The sequence below is a fragment of the Camelus bactrianus genome, chromosome 11 (genome assembly GCF_048773025.1).
Source record: "Camelus bactrianus isolate YW-2024 breed Bactrian camel chromosome 11, ASM4877302v1, whole genome shotgun sequence".
Classification (NCBI taxonomy): domain Eukaryota; kingdom Metazoa; phylum Chordata; class Mammalia; order Artiodactyla; family Camelidae; genus Camelus; species Camelus bactrianus.
This window is the reverse complement of record NC_133549.1, coordinates 43080680-43102442: the sequence shown is the minus strand read 5'-3', so window position 1 is coordinate 43102442 and position 21763 is coordinate 43080680. Positions and strand designations below refer to the sequence as shown.

The 21763-nt window shown below is 46.0% G+C and overlaps 1 protein-coding gene and 1 non-coding gene across 5 annotated transcripts in view; both read right to left on the bottom strand.

Moving 5' to 3' along the window:
- Positions 1 to 1189: 1189 nt before the first annotated feature.
- Positions 1190 to 1263, bottom strand: TRNAG-ACC (transfer RNA glycine (anticodon ACC)). The gene has a single exon. It is a non-coding gene; the product is annotated as a tRNA-Gly (tRNA).
- Positions 1264 to 1905: 642 nt separating this feature from the next.
- HPSE2 (heparanase 2 (inactive)) overlaps positions 1906 to 21763 on the bottom strand; it is a 568967-nt gene continuing 549109 nt past the window's right edge. The window contains exon 11 of one of the 4 annotated variants that reach the window (XM_074373794.1): positions 1906 to 7347. In XM_074373794.1, coding sequence (XP_074229895.1) covers positions 7042 to 7347 — 306 coding nt within the window. In that variant the 3' untranslated portion in view covers positions 1906 to 7041. Of the gene's footprint in view, positions 7348 to 18743; positions 20090 to 21763 lie in introns of those variants that run through there. The other 3 variants (XM_010971070.3, XM_074373795.1, XM_045507507.2) reach the window with 3 other exon arrangements.

Sequence of the window (21763 nt, the reverse complement as noted above, 5' to 3'; positions counted from 1 at the left end):
TGATATCTCATTGTGATTTTGATTTGATGCTGAGACTAGTGATGTTCAACGTCTTGTGTGCTTGTTTGGTCATTTGTATATCTTCTTTGAAGAAATGTTTATTCAAATCCCTTTGTCTGTTTTATAATTATTTTATTAGCATTGAGTTGTAAGTATTCTTTATATATTCTGCCCACAAGCCCCTTATTAGGTATATGATTTGCAAAACTTTTCTCCTATTACATGGTTTGTCTTTTCACTTTCTTAATGGTATCACTTGTGGCACAAAAGTTTTCAACTTTTATGTAATTCAGTTTATCTGTTTGTAATTATGTCCAGATTTTTGTGTCAACATAAATTTTTGTTTCACTTGGGTAAATACATAGGAGTGGGGTGGCTAGGCTGTATGGCAAGTGTATGTTTAAGTTTACATTAAACTGCTAAACTGTTTTCCAACGTGCATACACCATTTTACATCCCTTCCAGCAATACTGAGAGTTTTAGTTGCTTTGTAGCCTCCTTGGCACTTGATACTGGCCTTTGCTAACGTTAGCCATTCTAGTAGGTATACAGTGGTAGCTCACTGCAGTTTTAATTTCCATTTTCCTGGAAAATGGACTAATGATGTGGAACTTTTTTTTCATGTGCTTATATGCCATCTGTATCTCTTCTCTGGTAAAGCATTCAAATCATTTGTCCATTTTAAAGTTGGATTTTTTTCTTACTGTTATTTATATGACTTCTTTATATATTTAGATACAAAACCTTTATTAGATATCTGTGTTGCATGATTATCATTATTATTTTATTTACTTATTTTTGCCAGTCTGTGGCTTTGTCTTTTCATTTTCTTTACAGTGACTTTCGAAGAACAGAAATCTTTTTGCTTTTTTTGTGTGTTATCTAAAAAGTCTTTGCCTAAGCCAAGATCACAAAGATTTTTTCCTGTGTTTTCTTCTAGAAGTTTTATAGTTTTAGGTTTTGCCATTTAGGTCTGTGAGTCATTCATGAGGGCTCCACCCTTACGACCTAATCACTCCCCAGAGGCCCCACCCCCAAATACTATCACATTGGGGATTAGGTTTCAGCATATGAATTTGGGAGGGACATAGACATTCAATCTAATTTTTTTAATGTTTATTTTAAAAAATTGTTTTTGATTTTTTTGGGGGGAGGAGGTAATTAGGTTTACATATTTATTTATATTTAGAGGAGGTACTGGGGATTGAACCCAGGACCTCATGCATGGTAAGCTTGCACTCTACCACTTGAGCTATACCCTCCCCAGATATTCTATCTACAGTAATGAAATATAATTTTTGTTGGGAAGTAGCTGTCCAGCCAGAGACTTCATTTCCTGGGCCCCCAACATTTGATGGGACCAAGTGACTGACTTATGGCCTAAGGAATTAAGTGGAAGGAATTTATGCCAGTTCCAGGTTAGGCCCCTAAAATACTCCCATATGACTTTGCATACTGTCTCTCCTTGTCTGCCAGCTGCAGGTTGTTGCCATAGCGTCCTTGGAAGCCAAGTACTGGAGATGGCAGAGAGCCTACATCAGTCTGGATCCCTAAAGGACTCCAGGGAGCAGAACCCCTGCCCACCTTAGCCCATTACCACCAACTTGCCTTTACATGATCTATTAGCAAGAAATAAACTTTGTGTTAAGGTTTTTACCTGTTATTGCAGCTAACAGTTACTTTAACATAGTCAATGATGTCTAATTTGAATAATACAATTTTATTTTCACGTGGAGTACTTGAAGCAATGCTTGTGGAGGAGTGGGTGGAGGGAGAGGGTAGCACACCACGAAATCAAAGATCCCCAGCATACGTTAGTTCATCAGGCAGTTGGTCTTAAGGTCGAGGTGTAGTATGAACGATAGTGGCCTCCCTCCCACCACAGAACACCCTGAGAACAGACAGTTAGAGTATCCACATTTTATTACTTACAAAACATTACCTCAAAATATAGCTACCTCCAGGACCCAAACTCTCTGCCATCACCAGGCTCATATAAACCTTAATATAATCTGTTCCCTGGAAGAAAATATTAACACCTGTTAAAATCCCCTGCACAGAGAACATTTCCCTGGGAGGTGTTCCTGCACTCATTTTGCCAACTTCCAGATGAATAAAACTAAGGTTTCTTTTTGCTTCTTCCAAAAATATAACTTATTACATAACATTTACAGCTTGAAAAAGAATCCTAGAATATTTTCATGACTAATAATTAGAAGAGTAATATGCACGATGTGGGCTGTAAAGAAGGGCCCCCTTTTCTCTGCTGGGTGCACAGGACAGGAGGATTTATTCTTGAATAGGTCAGGTGGAACTTGGTCAGCCCCTCCCACATGTTCCCTGGGCTCCGGGGGCTGCCCTGGTGTTTGGAAGGAAGTGGGTGCCAAAGCAGCTGCTTTGCTGTATTTTGGCTTTCTTGTTTTACAGTGATATTTACAAACACTACCCTAGGGCAATAGGTAATGGATTTATTATTTAGTCTAGGAAGGTGAAGAGAAACTTCCACACCTCTGGGTGTGGAGGGAGGGAGAGCAGTGCTCAGAGGCAGTGCCTGTTGGGGTGCCCACTGACTCTGCCACTTACCTCCGGGACTTAGAAACGTCAAGAACCATCAGCTGTGGTGCATGGGAGTGGAGGGAGTGGCCCTTTAAACTGTTCTCCAGAAAAACAGGGGAGAGGAGCAGACCAGGAGGGCCGCTGGTAGGCTGAGGTGAGCCCGAATGCAAAATTCTACGCCACAGCTGGTCACAGCTTGACTCACTACTCGCAGTTGCTCCGAGGCACTCCTCCAGGAGTAATGACACTGACCAAGCCTGTGTCATCAGAGCGGCTGGGCGGCACCCCCAAACCCCAAGATCAACTCTCCTGGGCGAGGGCACTGCTAGTACTCTCTGTAGACACAAGCAGGACTTAAGAAAGTTAGCTGTGGGCAACACAGAGGTGGGAAAATGTTGGCCACAGCCAATCAACAAGAGTGAGCACAGTGCAATGAGAGCAGGCTTTGGACACCTACAGATCTGGGTTCAAGTCCCAGTTATGCCGCTCTGGTCCTTCCAAGCACTCAAGCTAGTCACCACCCGAGACGGGCTTAGGAAAGCAGTTATAGAAACTGGAACTCAGAGCCAGGGACTCTTATGTTCTTGGGCCTTTTAATAGCTATTTCTCTTTGAGTACTCCTCACTATCTTATTTGCAATTCTGGTACATCCTTAGAAAAGATCGCAAACTTTTCAATCAAAACTTAACTCCCTTTCAGTGCAGCAGATTTCCCCGGGCTCTGGGCTGGGGACAGCATGGCTGGCAGAGGCGAGGCTGTGGAACTGCAGAGAAGTGAGTGGAAAAGAGCACTGGGCAGCGCTAAGGCTGGGGCAGAGGTGCTGAGGTTGGAGAGGGGGGCGTGTTTATGCCCCTCTTCCCTTGACTTCTCCAGGCCATATCTCTATTATTTTTGTTTGCTTTATTGATATTTCAAAATTTTAAAGTCCTTCTCTGTCCCAGTGTTTTATTGTCTGAGCCATCCACCTGGTTCACCTTGGCTTCTGCAGAGCTTAAACACTTCCCGTTTTGTTTTCAGAAGTAAAGCTGCTCTCACTGGATTTCCAAGGTGAATCCAGCAGCTGCCTCCATCCCAAACACAGGAACCCTGAGTTCACACCTGCAGATGCTGGGCCTGGCCCGGACCACGTGGCTGCTCAGCAGTTCCCAGTCCTGCTGGGTCCTCCCCACTGCAGAGGCTCCCCGGTGCTGAGAGCTAGGCGCCTCTCAGGCAGAATCTGCCATCGACCTCTGCCCTGTGGGAGAGAACAGGCCTGCGGCCCATCTGCCTCTGCCTCGGGGACTGCCCAACTGCTGGGGAGGGGCTGGGGCTACAGATGGCGAGTGGCCTTTGGGAATTGCTTTTCTGGGAATCCCAGGCCTTAGTCTCACTGTAGCCCAGGTCTGGTGTTTTCAAGCTTTTCACCAGTTGCAGATAATGCTAATATCCCCCAGTTGCAGCTTTTTCAGGGCACTAGAAGAATTGAGACTTACTCTTCAAATAACAATGAGAATTTGTTCTGAGTCTTCGCGATAGGAAAGGAGAAAGAAAATTATTCTTAGAGGCAGGAGGAGCAGAAAATTATCTCAACAAAAGGCACAAACTTCTCATCATACATTATTGTGCGTCCAGAGAAGCATTTCTGCAAGGTCATTCTTTCGTCTAAAATAAAGTGGCTCTTAAGTCTTTAGACTATCTTGGCCATATCTTGTTTTCAGAGGAAAAATCTGATCGGGGGAAGCTGACAGATAAGCTCTTTTGTCCTGGGGCCCAGCCTGGCGAGCTGCTCCCCTGACGTGCATCGTGATGCTGAGATTTGCCACAAGCTGTTTTTTGGGGGAGTGTGATATGTGAATTCCTTATAAGGAGCGATCTCTGCTGACTTAGTAATTACCCCTCACCCCAAAATGAGAAAGCCAGGACAGATGGCCTGTACTAAAATCCCTACAGAATGTGCAGTTATAGTGAGTTTTTTGGTGTCCTTTGAACAATACAAATACTTCTTCCATGAGGCAGTTGCAGTTAGAATCGCAGGACTCCAAAGACAAATTTCATTGATTCCTTTCTCCCTTTTTATTAACTAAAAAAGGAAAACCCCAAACCCAAAAGCCAAAAACCAAAACTTAAACCTCTTAGGAGCAGCATTTAATATACAAAAGACAAAAGAAGCAGGGACGGCCTGTATTCTGCAAGTTTCGAGATTTGGTGAAGAGTCAACCCTTATTCACAGAGCATGTGTCTGAACGGAGCGCTGGAGGTCCTGGCTGCACTGAATTAGCAGAACCTACGAACCAGGGAAGGGGTGAGTCTGTGAGCTGGGCAGTCACTGAGCTGGGCAGTTAAATGAACTGGCTCTGGACTATTCCTAGCTCAGTAACCCACTCCCCTGGGGGACTCTGAGCGAATTTCAGACCCTCTCCACGCCTCAGAGGAAAAAAGAGGGTAAGAATAGTAACTCCCTGGGGGCTGCTGTGTATGTAAAGCAAACCAGCCCGGAGGCCGCCCGGGGACCCCTGGTTACTCTTGTTAACGTGAGGGGCCCACAACCTGCACAGTATGTAGAAGAGACTTCGATATCCGCACAAAGCTTTAAAAGTGAGGGGAAACAACCTCATCGTCTCTCATTTCTCTTTTCCTTTCTCTTCTTCACTTTCCTTCACTGCTTCTTCCCTGTCTTTCCACCCGCAGTCTGGGCACTTCCCTTTCTCCCTCCTAGAGCTGAAGCTTTGGTGGAGGTGCCAGCTTCCGGGGAAGAGGGGCACCCCTGGGCAGCCTCGTGGGGAGGGGGACGTGCCAGGCTCTGCTCCTCTCTCTCCAGCTGACTCAGGCTGCGCCACTGCTGACGGGTCCAGCCAGGTCCTCGGTCTGCCCCTTCCCGCTCTGCAAGGCACACACCTCCTCTGTGCTGTGCCTCCTCTACCTCATAATAAGCTTGTCAAAACCGAGTCCGCTCTCCTCCCGACATGTAAAATGAGCTTATCAGCTCCCCGCTCCCAAGACCCCAGTTCTTCACGCTGAGAGTCTGCTCCCTCCTCTCTTGTCTAATCTTCCTAATCTTCCTTATCACTCACTCTGCAGACTTGGCCCTGCTTCTCAGCTCCTCCACAGGCAGTCTCCCTGGCCTCTGGCCTCGGCCGCCTTGCCGCCTGCCCCATTTCCATCCTTTCACATCACAGAAGTTGTATCACTCTGCTGGAACCCTATGACACTGTCTAATAGCTCTTCCTGAAAAAAAAGCACCAGTCGTGTCATTTATCCTGCAAAAGAAAATCACGTCCACCGAAAAGAGTCACTTCAGTTGCCGCTTGTTTGCAAAGACCCACACAAATCTCCTGAGTCATACAGAAGGCCCTCATCGTGAACTTTAAACCACTCCATACCTCCTGCCCAATCTGGGGGCCTCCCACCTACCATTCCACACTTTCCCCATCAAACCTCAGTCTCCAGATCCCCCTGATCCCCCTCCTCCAACGTGGTGAACTGAACGCTTTGTTCTGTGCTCAAATTAGCTGGCCTGGGAGAGCCCGGACCTGGCCATCTTTCATGACTGCATTAGATTTCTGCTTAGTACAAGCCGTTCAGAGCACTCAGCTACTTGGGAAGAGGCAGAAAGGTTAGCTTCAGTTGTGTCTTACAGCTGTGATGACCTTTGATTTACACCCATTTAAAAAAATGGTTTTGGTCAACCAGACCATTAAGGGCCTACTAACAAGCTCTTAATATTCTCTCAAATTTGAGGCAGGTCTGATTGTTTGCTTTGTTCAGTTGTGGGGAGGGTGTGTTGTGTGTGTTTGGTGGTGGGTGAACTTTCTCTTTGTGCTGAAATTCTCTCCCTTGCAGCCACATGACAGATGATGATTGCTTTTTGTGGTGCCTAATACATTGCTCTCCACTCAAGGAATATTGTTACCTGACTCCCATTCCAACCCTGGGGGAATCTGGATTCACAGAGGAATAGAACCTTCTTACAAAACCTGGAGTATGATTGCAATTTTACTTTTGAAGCACCCGCTTCCCAGAGGAATAGCCAGTGATGGATGCCACTGTCAGAAACCCAGATGCACACACTCATACATCAGCCAGGAAATTACATAAACAGCTCGCCCAGCAGGCTAGCACTGACTCACCCACTTGCTCCCCTGTGGGAGGAGAGGTGATAGGAAACCCAGGGCAACAGCAGGGAACAGAAAAAGGAAAGGAGTCAGAAGAGGACTGGGCTTTTGAAGGGCCACTGGGTTTTTCCTCCCTCATCTGCTGAGAGCAGCCGCCACGGGCTAGGTCTGCAGGTACACTGCTGTGTGACCGGGGTCACGGGGAGCTGTTTCATTTGTCCTGGGCGTGCGCTGCCGGCTTGTTCCTCTGGTGCACGTCTGGGGGCACGTACAGCCCCACACTCGTACCTTTGTGCTCACGTAGGTACAGATGATGTCTACATTTCCCTTTGGGGTGAATGTGACCTACCTAGACTAAGCTCACACTGGGATATTTGTCTCTTTGGAGAGCAAGTCAATGTTGATTCCAGCAGGATGGGGCAGCAGAGGCTGGTTTGTTGCTAAGAAGACGTCTGAAAAAAACTGATACCATTAAGGCGGAAGAGTGGAAAGCAGTCCAGCGGGCCCGCTGGGGACTTGGGAGTGTAAGGGGGTTTATCGGTAGCGGCAGGCCAAAGCGTTGACATTCTTGACCACATAGAAGCCCATGGTGACTGGAGGGATGACCAACGTCCGGCCGGCCCGCAGGGGGCGGGGCTTCAGTTCTGGGAGGGTCCCGTCGTCCACCATCACTAAGGGCTGGCCATTCAGCTGCACTGACCTGCAGGGAGGAACAACAGCACGGGGCTCCTTATTGCAGCAAAGGAAGCCACTGCAGCAAAGCCTGAGCAGCCCCAGGTCGGCCCGCTCTGTCTGGTACGTGCCCGGCTATCATTTACGGCACGTACTCTGCCCAGGCTCTCAGCTGGATGCTTTACTCTGTCAACACCCGCAAACACCCCAGCAACGCTCTGAGGAAGACACTGTCCTTATCCCATGCTATCGAGCGTGGTTAAATGACCTGCCCAAGGCTGTACAGCTTGGAGTTCTGGGAGCCTGGATCTGCACACCGGTAGTGTAGTTTCAGAAACACATCATTTATTTATTTAGACAAGTGAAACGTCTCTGGGATGCAGAAGCTGAAAAGTGTCCTTGCCTATTTTTTTTTTTTTTAATCATAAGAGCAGTTCAGTTTGACTCCTCTACCTAAAGAGTTTTTACCTGTGGAATGATGCATAGGCTTATGATGATTTCAGAAATCTCCTAATTAACCAACATCTTGCATTAATTTTTTTGCGAGATGAGAGAACTGACATCATGTCACTCGTCTGGGCTGTTCTGGAGGAGGACAGAGACACGCAACAGCCCTCCTTCCTCTAATCTGAGGATGAGTTTTCATATCTAATATTTGATGGATGTTTCCACGTTAGGGGCACAATGCAGTAGGTGATAAAGCAGGCATCTGTGACCCCAGTTCACCTGTCCTGCTTGCTTTTATTCTTCCTGTGGCTCAGCCATTTTCGGCCAGAGAAGGACTTAGAGAGCAAAGGGAAACGGCTCATCGCCCATCCTTGGCCTGTGGTAAAAAATCCAGACAACCTCCCAGCTGCTCCTGATGGAGAGTGACTCCAACAGCTGTGTGTGGTGCCCAGACCGAAGCTCAGTTTTATGGGTCAGTAGAAAAGGCCAGAACCAGGCCACCAGCTGGAAATAAGGCTGTAAGTCACCTTCAGAAAATCAACATTATAGTGACGACGGTTTCTAGGCCCTGCCCCACCTCCAGCGTGATAATATTGCAGTGATGTATGTACAGAGAATGAACTGTCAGAACTAGATGCAGAGGTCTTGGTTCAGCGTTCCTTCTGTGCTGTGAATGACAGGCAGGTTCAGAGAGAGATCATCAGACCCCTTGCTCGACAGAGCCATGAACTCCCAGAGATAAGTGTGTGGAAATTGCTCCCAGGGGAGAGGTGGGCAGAGAGGGCAGCTCCAGGCCCGGCCCCACACAGATCAGTTTGGGCCGGGTCCAGATCTGACAGGCCAGGAGCAGCCCCACTCCTGTTGTAGGACTGAGGAGTGATGAGTGAGCGGGGCTCCTGTATGGAGAGTCAGGCCTGCCTCTGGAAGGTGCGGGTGTGAGACTGGAGATCTGAAGGTCAGTGCTGACCTCGTCAAATATGCAAGGACCTTCTGCTCCAAATGTAAGCCACCCTCTCTGATGAAGACAGCCTACTCACTGTAGTGAAAGGCAGGGTAAGGGGAGGGGGTTCGGTTGCCAAAGAAGCCAGGATAGGTCTTCACAGTATTTTTACAATTTGGCTCCAAGAAGTGTGAGTATCCAACAATCAGACATATGCACCATCAAATACAAGTTCAGAAATATGAATTAATCTTTCCAAAGCATGCTAAATTGACATCATTCCTCTCCTTGAAAACCTTCAGTGGTCCCTCCTATATGTGGAGTTAGGTGCCAGCCCTCCCCCGAGGAGTTAGGTGACAGCCTGTTAGATTCGGATGATCCTAGGGTATCACCATCTTTATGTTCTGGGAAGTCAAAACAACGTGTGAGAAGCAAGTCTTCATTTCCGTACTAATAACAAGTGGGTATCCTGGAACAGGCCCCACTCTGATTTCCTTATTGGTTGGTTAAAAAGCTGACTCAGGTGTGGGTGGAACCAGGGAGCATGATCACAATTCTGGACTGGGGTCTAATTCCGGGAGCCTGCCGCTAACTTCCTAGCCGGTTCTGGCACACCTCTTCACCTCACTTCCTGCCGTTTTTGTGTGTGTGGAAATATAGGTTATGTAGGCCGCAGTGCGAATGAAATGAAATAAAGGATGTGAAAGTGCTTTGAAAGCGTAATGAGCCATGTAAGTGGGAGACAGCATTTTGTTGCTATTGCTATTTTCATTGTCATTCTGGGTAGGAAAACTTTTTGGTCCTTGTACTGTGGCACTGACGAGTTTCACGGCTGCTTTCCGAAAGCTCTCTCTTCCAGGGCTCCCACGGTAGCAGTCTTTCCCTCTCTGTTTTCCTCCTTCAGTTCTGTGTGTTGTTTCCTTTTCAGAGGCACTGTTCCCTCTACCTGCTTCTCAGATGCTGAGGAGCCGGGTGCTTGGTCCTGGACCTCTTCTCTTCCCACACCACGTACTCCCCCTGGGTGCTATTACCCACACCCAGGGCTTTGCACATTGATGCTTCCCAAACCTGTATCCCAAGCCTGCATCCTTCTTCTATCTCTTCCTCCACCCTTCTTCTTCTGCATCCTTCTGCATCTTGTCTCCACTTAGCTGTCCCACAGGAACTTCGAAGTCACTGTGTCCAGAGTCAAAATCTCCTCCTCAAACCCTGTTGTTTCCTCTCCCTCTTTATCGTCACATTGGTACCACCATCTATCGGATTACCCACGCCAGGAAGCTGTGAGTCAAGGACTTCTCCCTCAGGTCCCACCCAGGTCTGGTCACTAAATCCCGCCAATTCCACCTGGGAATATTTTTCACATCTGCTCATTTCTCTCCACTCACTGCTATTATTTTAGCCCAGAACATGCCTGTTGACCTGCCTCCTCGGCCCTGGCCTGGCCTCCCTCCCCCGTGCCTGCCGTGTTACTGACAGAGCCATCTGTTGCCGTGACCGCCTCAGACTCTCCACCAACGCCCATGCAGACAATTCATCCACTTTAACCTGGACGGTCTGGCCGAGCTCCAGCCACCTCCCCAGCCTCCAGTGCTAACGGTGCATCAGACCTCTAGGGGTGGGCTTGGGCTGGGTTGGCAGTTATTGTGAGGACGTCATCAGTATATGCATGAACAAAGATTGTTTCCAGTGAAAACTAGCTAAGTTTTGCACATAAATGAGGTAGATACTTCTCAAATGAAAATGTAAGTGGATACTGTTGGGAATAAAATACCCAAGTTCATTTAAAAGCATAGTAAATGTTTTTCAAATGTAAATGCCTGTAGAGACTGTTGGTATTAATAAGACACAAATTCATTTAGAACTGTTATAAAATTCTCCACAGAACTTTTGGGGGGAGGGGAGCATCACATGCTCTGTTCAAGCAAGAGATTTTAAAGGCACACTTCTATAATGTGGGAGGGCCTGACATTTGTTGATATTACAAAGGAATCTTTGAACTTGAAGAGGCCAGCACACTCGCCCCTGCGGGACCAGATTAAATGACCTGCAGGTCTGCTTCTGGGTTCCTGTCTCTGGTGCTCCCTCCACCTGGGACACAGCCCGTCCTCCTCCTCCTCCTCCGTGGGACTAACAGCCTTGGGTCCCTGATGAGCCTGCTCGCGTGCGTGTTGCCCCACGGGGGATCCTTCTCTGATCTCCTGGGTTAGGAGCCCCCAAACTCACTTGTAACCACCCCACTGAATTGTACAGGCTTCCCCATCTTACCCGTCACTGGGCTGTGAGCTTGGTGCGGAAAGGGACCGTGCCTTTCACGTCTACATACTCGGTGCCTAACAAGGTGCTTGTACAGAGTTGGGACGGAATATCTTCTGAACAAGTGCGTGGACTTTTCAGGCTCTTTTGCATTATTTCTGATATTCTTGGACTGAGTTTCTCCGACTCTAAAGAGGCTCCCTGGAGGTTCGCTGAGTGTCTTTACAGATTTCATTAATGTACCAAGTACTCTTGCTCTCAGTGGCTCTGGAGATGTTAGATAAGGCTTGAATTATCGCTGACTCGCACAGTCACTCACTAGATACCTTATCCAGCCAGACAAGAGCCATTGATCATCGCTAGTGTTTTTCATCCCTTAAAAAGATCTATATGACCATCTCTTAGCTGAGCCAACAGGAGTTAATTTTGTGAAACCCTGAGCCCTCATATATCCTTATCTACAAAGTTCCTTCCTTATAATGAAGGACTGTGTGCTTTACCACCTCTATTCTAATTTTCCTGCTTACATTTTCTTTTAACATTTATCTGTTACCCAGTTAAGTCATATCACACTAAATATTACAATAATCTTTCATTTTTATGCATTGAACAGCTTGTAAGTTTGCAAACATGTCATGTTAATGATAAAAATTACTGATTACTGCGCTGTCTATGCAAAAGGCACGATGCTATGATTTACTCCATCACCTTTAGTCCTTACAACTACCAACTAAGGCAGGTGTTAGCATTCCTACAGAGGAAGGTATCAAAGTTTAGGGGGGGGTCTAAGACTCACCTAAGTCACACCACCAGTCAGTGGAAGATTTGCACTGCAGCCCTTACCGTGGTCCTATCTGCCTCACTTGTGATTGCTAAAGAGCTCTGTGAGGTACATAGGCAAGTATTATCATTATTGTAACTTTACTATGGAGAAGAGCTCAGAGAGGTTAGGTATTCTGGGCAAGGGCACCCAGCTAATAGGCGGCTAAGCTAGGTCTTGGATTCAGGCCTCCTGACACCTCTTTCTACTGTTTGGAGTTGTTCTCCAGTTCCAGATGGCACTTGCCAGGATCATATTTCTTTCCTTGAAATCCTTTCCTATCACATTTTCATCACATTCTGGGACCTCCTTACTGGCCCATGACTTTTCAAATCAAATGCTAAATGACTCAGCCTATGTTGAACTATTTCTCTTAATTCCCTAGCTTCTGAGGGCTTTTAAATTATCCAAATATTAGGACAACTGTATTTTTATCGCCATCTGTTTTTTCAAAGTCTGAGTTGCTCTGCAATTCCTAAACTTATTTTCTTTACTTTGCATGCTATTTGAAATGGGATTCAATGTCTCAATTTAGAGTCAAGCCCTCTGCTCCCGAGGTCTCTGTGGGAGCCCCTCGCCCCCCACCCCCACCTGTCTACAATCTCTGGTCTTCATGTCTGATTATGGTTCTTGCTAAGCATGGATGTTAAAGCAAGCTTTCAGCTGTTCTGAGGTGTCAGGGAAGCAAGTCTAGTGAGCACACCCATTGCCAGTCTTGAAGATAATTTGCTGGTTTCTGGCTTGGCCCTGGGTGGACTTGTGTGGGGGTAGAGGCAGAAGAAGCCTGTGCATTATGGGGAGCAGCCTGGGAAGCTGGTGACTGGTTTCTGCAGGTGTATCTTGAGCCTTGAGTGGGAGGTGAAGGGACTTAGAGATAACTGGTTCTGCCCTCAGCCACTTTGAGAAAGTGATTTGCTTTCTTTGAGCTTGGGCTTTTCCATCTGTAAGACAGACTAGACAAACCCTAGGATACCTTCTGGCTCCCACATTTTTCAGGAAGGTTGCCCACAGCCTAACAGCTAGCCTAAAGCAGAGTGGAATGTCAAATTCAGAGTGATCCTGCACAGACGGAAATCTGATCATGACATTCACCTGTCTAAATGTTAGGTAGTTCCCTGGTGATCTTAGAACGTTCTCCAAAGTCCTTACAAGACCCATTTACCTACTTCTCCAGCCCTTTAGAGGCTCCTCACCACCCCCCACCTCCTTCCATTCTGTGCTGCAGCTGCTCTACCCTTTGTCTACTCTCAGGGTTTTCCTACATGTCACTCTGCCTGGAACCTTCTCTGTACTCCCTCCCTCCTTCCAGCTTCCTTTCCCCAGTTAACTCCTGCCTGTCCTTCTGGTCAGGTGCCCCTCAAGATGCCCCCTTTCGCCTAGTACTTCTCTGGGCTCTGCACTCGTCACACGTATTGGGATTGCAGACTCCTGGTCAGTCTCTCCCCTAGACAGGAAGCCCAAGACCCTGTGCCTGCCCTGCTCATACTGCACTCTCCTGTCCAACTCCCACGGCAGATGCTCGGTAAAGAAGCCTTGGATATTTGTCTGTGAGTAGATGAACTATAGTCTGGAAGGGAAAGACACTGGGGTGGGAGACCTGAAACTCAAGTCCACACTCTAAGTATGACGTGAGCAGGCCTAGAAAATGTCACAGTTGGCTCTAGTCTGGGTTTCTGGATCGTTAAATGAGGAGAGAGAGGGAGGGAAAAAAGAAGCGGGGAGCAGGAGAGAGGGAGGAAGTGGGAGAGAAAGGAGAACGTACAAAACCTGAGCGGTGGGGAGCAGAGAGCATCTGCTTCCTTTGCTGCTCCAACAACCAGCACAACCTCCGGGTTCCGACTCTAGTTCCAGCGTGCTTCCCCAAGCGCCACCAGAGGGCACTGTTGCTCTACACAACCGCGGCGAGAGTCCCGTTCCGCGGCTGCCGGGAAGCGGGGCTCCTGCCTCTGCCCCTACAGCCCGCTCTACATTCCCGGGAAGGCCCGGAGACGTGCCCTGCGCTTGGCCTCCCGGAGGAACAAACCGCAGGATCAGTCCAATCCCGACAAAAACTTCGTTGCGGTCCGCTTGGCGCCTCCCACCCACGTCCCCGAATGTGGCTAATATTAAGGAACCATGCGAAGCCGGGTTGCGATTCCCGCCGGGGGTGCGGCTTCCCGGCTGGCGTGCAGGGAGGGGGTCCACGCAGGTGCCGGGCTGGCGGCGCCCGTGTGACCCGGCGCCTGGCTCTCCCGCCCGGGTCCCGGCGCCCCCGCCCTCCCGCCGTCCGCACCTGTGTGCGCTTTACAGGCCCTCGAGGCCGAGCTGCCCCCCGGAGGCCCCCTCGCTGAGTTAGGAAGCTGGTGTGTGCAGCTGCCCTGCCCTTCTCCAGGTCAGGGGCAGGTTAGAGCCCGGAGGGAGTGGCCGGGTTTGAGGACAGAGGGGCCTCGCTCCGTTCCCCTGCTCCGGGAGAGACTGTGCATCTGGGGTAGCTTAGGGAGGAGGTTCCTTTGAAATGGCTGGGAGTGATGCTACCCGCTGAGGAGGGCTGCTCAGGAGTGTCTCCTGGTCCCCACCGACTCAGCTGGAATAAAGGCCATAGGATGCTCATGACCCTCAGGGACGCTCCTACTCCTCAGGGGTCATGGAGAGGATTATTTCCTCCCAGGTGTGTCCTGAAGCTTTCTCCTCTGTGCTTTTTCTCTGCCTGGAATCTGATAGACTGTCAAAAAGCCTGCTCTTCCCGCCAGGCCCCTTTGGATGTGGCCTCCACTACCAGGACCTTTTTCTGAGAGCCGCATTTGGAAGAGAGGCACATTCTCCGCAGCTCCCTTTTAGTATGCAGCCTTCTCAGCTTTATCTGTGTGCTGGAGTCATTTTGCCTGTTCGACTAATTGTTTTCATTTCTAAATTTTTAGTTGCAATGGTTCAGTGCCTTCTCTCCAGTGATAGTAGTTCAAATGAACACTTGTTGAGTTCCACTCAGTCAACCTCTCTAGGAGTTCTCATGTGGCTGGTTGGACACTCCAATCTTTTCTCTGCTGTTTTTAAAGATATAAGACTAAGAAAACACAGAGGTGAAAGCTTCCTGTTCCCCTTACCCCTCCAAAAGCCTGCATCACATATGAAGTTCCTGGTCACTGAGGCACTTTAAGGCTGATATCATCTGCCCTACATCCTACTCTTTGAGAGCATACTGAAATAATGAGGAGTTTCGGTCTAGCTTCTGTATCACTGACCAGAGAAAACACTAGGACTCCTTTATGCAAGTGGAGCTGGAGGTTTTATAGGCAAGTTGCTAGGGCTATAAGCCTTTCCTGCTTGCAGTTAGGTTTGGGGGTCATAATTTGGTCTGTGTTCTATCCAAGTCTGCATAATAATGGTATAAGCCACAATGGGATCCTACCATGTGCTTCTAATGGTTTAAAATAACTTCGCACATTTGGCAGACAAGATGAGAGCCCAGCTAAGGAACCTGGATTTATACTGATATTGTTAACTCCCAACAGATGAGGGAATCATCTGGGGGCACTTTGGGAAGACAGTTTGATTCTACAGCCATCTCAGAGCTCCTTGTCATACGCATATCACACTCAAACCACAGGATACAATAGGGACCAGCTATAAAAACCATGGAGATTTTACCATGTGGTTAAGTCTGTCCCTCCCGTTGGAAAGACCTGGTGCCGGGATCACTGACATTCACAAGTGGGGTGAAAGGGGCATCACTCATATTTCTACTGTTCTTTGTGTTGTACAGATTCAGTTATAACAGATGGAGTCCTTATCCACTGCAGCAGAAACCACAGAAATATGCAAATGTGGTCAGACACACTATAATTAACACATTACAATCAAACTTCTCGGCCTAGATTTCAAGGCCTTCTGTATTCTGGCCCTAATATATTTTTGTGGCCCTTCCCCTCACTCCATGAAGTATCCTATATTCCATTCATATGAGATGATGTGACATGCCCCCAAACAAAATGGCCCTTGAACTTTTGTACTTCCAAACCTTTAGTAAGCTCACCCCATTGCCTGGAATCACCTTCCCTCCAGCATTTCTTGATGTATGGCTCATCCTTACAGCTTCTGCTCGGTGGCCCTCAGCCCTGAGGATTTCCCAGACTCCCAGGTCAGAATTTCTCTCTCCCTTCCTTACACTCCTATTGTCCTGTATTTACCCTCTGTAGTCTGTCTGGTCTTAGAGATAAAGCATCCTTTGTGGGAAGGGACCAGGAGAGGGTCAGAAGCATTCCCTATATTACAGGCAGTCTGCAGGTGAGATAAAGAGAGTCAGGTAAGAGGGCAGGGGTGTGTGTGCGTGTGTGTGTGCGCACAGACAGGTTTTCTATATATAAGAGTAGGAGACAGAGTCTAAAAGCCATGTCCAAAATTAGTTCCATTACTATAAGTTCACAGCTTCCTGTATACCTATTCAAATATGTTAAACCAAAGGGATAAATATCTCAGTTTTATCAGATTTCGACAGTGTTCCCTAGAATATCACCAGTGTAGCCTCAGAAAGGCAAAATAAGATGTCCCAGGTGCACAGGTTCTGCTCCAGGGTCCACAGATGTCAGAGTGCAGAGTGCGGGGACTCTGTATCACTCTTGAGAAGGTGCGTGGGGAAGAGGTAGGCTGCCAAGTGATTGCTGGTGTTTGGCAGCTGGTCCACAGTTTGGTGCTCCAGCCCCTCGTCTGGAGTGAACCCTGTTCTGTTGTGGGCTCCTGATGCTTGAAAGCCAAAGAAATACAGGTTCAAGACCCAGGACCTGCTGCAGAGATGGGCTGGATAAGGACTTTCCAGTTCCCCGGGGCTTGTGTTTACCCACCACCTAAATCGCAGCCCCTGGAGGATGTGGAGAGAGAAGACGACAAGGGCCAATTCCTCTCTGCCCACCAGAACTGCCCAAACATTCTGCTTCTCTGCCCCTCAGTTTAGAAACAACTGCCAGGAAACATGTTAGCTTTACTCTAAAGTGCCCATTTACCGGGATTTCGTCTGGGTCCTCTGGAACAGAATGTAAATCTCTGCTTGCAACAAGGGTCCCCCAGTGAGTGGAAGCTGGGTGGGGAGACCACTGCCTTGATGGACAGCTATGTATAGAGATTCCAGCTGCTCGGAATGAGCTGGAAGAAATTGTTTTCTGGGGTCAAGAACAAATGAAAAACTCTTAGAAAATAACACTGAAAATGCTGGATTCCTAAACATTTTGGTTTAAGATGTCAAGTCACGGTAAAATATAAAAGCATTTTATAATCCTGTAATCTGCACAGCGATCTGTACATTACTAATCTGGGAGTTAAAACAAAACAAACAGTAAAACCCTTGGGAGCCGTACACATCCTTCCACTTAGTCATAGAGAACTCCCAGGGGCTCCTGGCATGGTCACACCTTTGGCAAAATGGCTTAGTGCCTGAATGAAGAATAGAATCTGGGTGAAATCAAAGATGCAAATCAGCTGGGATGCTGTTCCAGTGTTTTCAGAAGGACAATGGTTCTCAACTTTGGCCACATATTTGAATCACCTGGGGAGCTTTAAAAAATACTAGTGTCTGGGTCCCAGCCCAGAGACTTTGGTTTAATTGGTCTGGGGTGCAGCTTGGGCATTGGGGTTTTTAAAGCTCCCCAGGTAATTCAAAGCACAGCCATAGTTGAGCAGCAAAGGTTGAAGAAAGAGTGGGAGTATGTTTGCAGCTGGGAATGGAGGCAAATCAAATAGCTTCCTAACCATTACATTCTGAATTTATTTTGAATAAACAGATCTTTTCTTACTCTTACTGGAGCACCAGGTTAAGAGGCCACATTTTTTAATCTAAAAGAAAGATGTGAACTTTTCAAAGGCAAATTTTTTGTTGAATAGTCTGAAGTGAGCACTTCTGCTATTTATGCGGAGCTGCCGCATTTAATATTTCTCCTTGTCGTGTGTACTCTGGTGAGAGGAACGTACTCCTCAGTACGTACCAGGAAAGTGTGTGTGAAGCACTTTACAGCAGGAATTCAGAACCAAAGCTGATGGAACATTTGCATGGATAACAAGTCCACATTTCTTTAGCACTGAAAAGCAAAACTTTGTGTTTTTTGAAGGGCAAGGTCTCTAGCGTCATTTCGATTTCTCTTAGGTCCTGGGTGGTGTCACAGAGAGCTCCCCACAAAGACTGGTCAAGCTCTTTTTGGGCACAAGGAACTAAGGGGTTAAATATGTCATTCAGTACCCTTACTGTATTTTCTAGATATGTATATAATTATTTACTTAGATAATACTGTATATATTGCTTATAGCTACTATTTCGGTGAGCCTCCAAACACCCGCAGGTGAGCACAAGGGTTAAAAGAATCCAAATTCCTCTAAGTTTCAGTGAGTAAACTTACATTAAGTAAAATTTGAAAAGCTCATTTCCCTATATATTTATTTCTCTTTATTTTTTCTACAGACTGACTGAGCCTTAAGTATGAGTGGTCTTATAAGTACACAATACTCATATATATTTATATATATACTTTTGCAGTGTCTATTTCAGACCTTCTGAACTGGAACACTAATTTCACTGTCACTGGTTGGAGTAAATACCACCTTCCTGTTCACTTGGACCGGCTCGTAAATCTCCTGGTCCAGGCACCTCTCTCACCATGCACTCTGCCCTCCCAGCCTCTGCGGCTCCTCTGTCTGCCTGAGGGGCTCTGAGTGGCCTTTCAAAAGGGCTGCAGGTGATGTGGTAGCATCTGCACCAGCAGGGCCGTTTCCTCCAGGTAAAAGAGGTCTCCATCCTAACACTTGCTTTTTATAAAAGGATCCTCTGTTTTTTCCTGACATTTTTAAACCAGCACCTGAAGCCCTGAAGAGGGGAACAGGTTTCCTCACACTCTCTCAGCTTAAACAGCACTAGTGATGCTTCTTACCTCTTACAGAACATCAAGGCAAATTCCAAACGTATTACAGAAATGAATATAAAAAGTGAAATAAAAAAGAAACAAGAAGAAAATAAAGGTATATTTATCTTATTTGAGGAATATGAATAGATACACATATAAATGGAATGGAGGAGACCACAAAGCAAAAGACAGATTTAACTGTATAAAAGGCAACACTTCTGTATGTCAAGATAATACACTAAGAATGAAATAGTTGGAAAAATAGCGAATAGAATACTGAAGAAAATATTTCAGTACATATGATAGGTAGCAAAGGGGAAACTGGCTTACATTAGAAAAAAACTTACAAATGATTAATAAAACGGATAACAGCCTAATAGAAAAATAAGCAAAGGATGTAGAAAATCCATAAAACCAATACAATACTAATAGACACATGAAAAATTTTCAACCTCACTAATACTCAAAGCATACAAATTAAAATAATATTATTATTCATTATGAAGTTGGAAAAGATTTTAAAATATTACCATTCTGTGATTCTGAGGTAAACTGTAAGCACAAAGTCTTCACATTGCCTACTCCTTCCCAGACCTCCATGACTAAGTTTGTCTGAGGTACGAAAATTGAACAGTTAATCACATGAGATAAGGTTCTATAACACAGTGGATTCCAAGGTGAACAGACAGTGAGCAATCAGGAAACCTGCTACCTGAGGAATAGGTGAAGAAGCTGAGACGGTTTAGCTTGGAGACTCGAACTCTAAGGGGAGATAGATTGGAAAATTGTTATAAAGATGGTACAGATTTACTCTGCTTAGTTTTTCTAAAGATAGGGTAGAAATGGGAAGAAAATGCCCTTTGGCCACAAGTAAGGAGGATCTTTCCTACAATCAGACCTGTCTAGTCCTTAAGTGGGCCAACTCACGAGACGAACAGTCTCATCAAACTGAAGCTGACAGGCTTTTTGTCAAGGATGTTATAGAAGAAACTTCTTGATCTCCAAGAGTACTTCCAAAATTTTCCTCTACAAAGCCATCTTTGAATAACTGCAGAACTTTTATAGGCTGCTTTGTTTTAAGAAGAAACTAATTTAAATGATCCCAGACAAATGAAGATAATGGAAACCTGCAGGGAATACATCTGGTCAATCAGAGTTCAGAAACTCCAGGTACCAACTAATACCAGCAGTATAGAACTTAAAAACTTAAAGATGTCTTGAGTCTGCTGAGATATGGAGTAATGGCCCTTTGGTTCCAGAAAACAAGTCTTCGGGTTTTGTTTCTGGGTGAGAAGTCTTGGTATAAAATTCTTAAGGTTAAGGTCTTCCCACAGATCCTTCTGCCAGATCTGTCCATCTTCCAAAATAAATGTCATGCTTCCAGTCATCTGTGTTAGGTCAGGTGGTGGCCAGTTCAGCCCTCAGGACTTTTCGTACTGGCCAAGCTCTGAATCTGGAGATGAAATATCATAATGTGGTCTGTTCCAACAGGGACACAAAGATATTTTTAAAGTCTTAGCACCTGGGAGTTACTTGAGTATTTTCAGAACCACTCTGTTTGGCTAACATCAAATGACACCTCTCTAAAGGCATGCAGTTAGATGCCAATGTTTTCCTTTGATAGAGGATTTAATGAGGATGAAATCAAAGCAAAAGTTATATCCCAGAGAGATGGAAAAAATAAGCAGTATGTAGAAAAATAAAAAAAAAAAAGATGCTCATTTCTTTACAGAATAGGCAGTAAGATTTTTGGTTCATAGGAGTTTTGAAATTCTTTCAGCTAAAATCATGGCAGCTGAAGAAGAGGCTCATGCAGATATGAAATTTAACCATTTAATATGGCACCTATTAGCCCCAAAGCAGAAATATTCTGCACTTCTCTCATGGCACCACCCACAGTCTGCTTCCTGTTAGTTTTTTGTTTCTAATAATAAAGAGGAACTTTTTGAGGGCAGAGATCCTAGAATCCCCTCCCCTGACAAATATTCCTATTAAATAGCTCTTGAAGATCAGGTGATGATGTGGCCTGGCATTAAGATGATCAGGACATTCTGAGCTGAAGCATCACATTAAACTTTACATTCAGATTTTTTCCCTAATTTGTCTACCTGGGATTCTTGAGTTATTATTAGTTATGGGAACACAACTTATTAAGAATTTAGCCAGATTAAGTGCTGAAGAGGAACAGTTATGTTTGGCACAAAGTAGGATCTCAATCAAAGATGATGAGTGGAAGAAGAAATACACTCTCCAATTTCCCTGGGAAGCCTCCCCGATAGCATCTTTCCCTCTGAGAGTGGGCTGCATTAGGTTTAGGGGAGCTGGCAGTGTCTGTGTGCATGGCGTCAGAATATAATATGCTGAGATTATTGGAGAATTTACATTAAACCAATTTACAGTCACTCCTGGGATTTAATAATCCTTTTATTTGAGAAGAACATAGAAGAAACAGGGAATTCCTCTTTTCTTGAGGAAAAAAATTGTTTTCACTAAAATTCTGTGACTGGGAAATGAAATCTTAGAAGCAGCTCAGAGAAGAACTTTTAGGAAAGATCTGAAATTAAGACTTGTGAAGAAAAGTTAATGGAAATGGGATGAGTTAGCCTAAAGGAGAGAACACTGCTCCGTCATCTAATACTTTTCAAATATATTCATAATGTATCATGAATATTAATACGTTATACTCATAAGCCCAAGCTGAAATTCACCCAGACAGGGTCACAACAGAGCTCAGTTATCTATTCTGTGTATTTGTCAATATCATTATAATTTTATATTATTGGACTCGGTGTAGCAGTGCTGAAGAAAGTGCAGTGGATTCGGGGCCAGGAGAACTGGATGCTTGGTACTTTCTAGCTCCATCACTTAATAGTTGTGTGACTCTTGAATAAGTCACTTAGGGTCCTAAGATTCAGTTTCTTCAACTCTAAAATGGGAGGAGGCAAGAAGTGTTCTACTTGCTTCATGGTGCTGCTCAGGAGGTTAAGTGAGATAATGGCTATTAAAGCTCTTTATCATCTGTGAAGTCCCAGCCACAGGCGCAGCAGGCCCCAGTGTTCTCATAAAGTTAAGTGTTCAGACAGGATTGAAACTGGGCACTCCTTCCCAGAGGTCTTTAAACACAGAA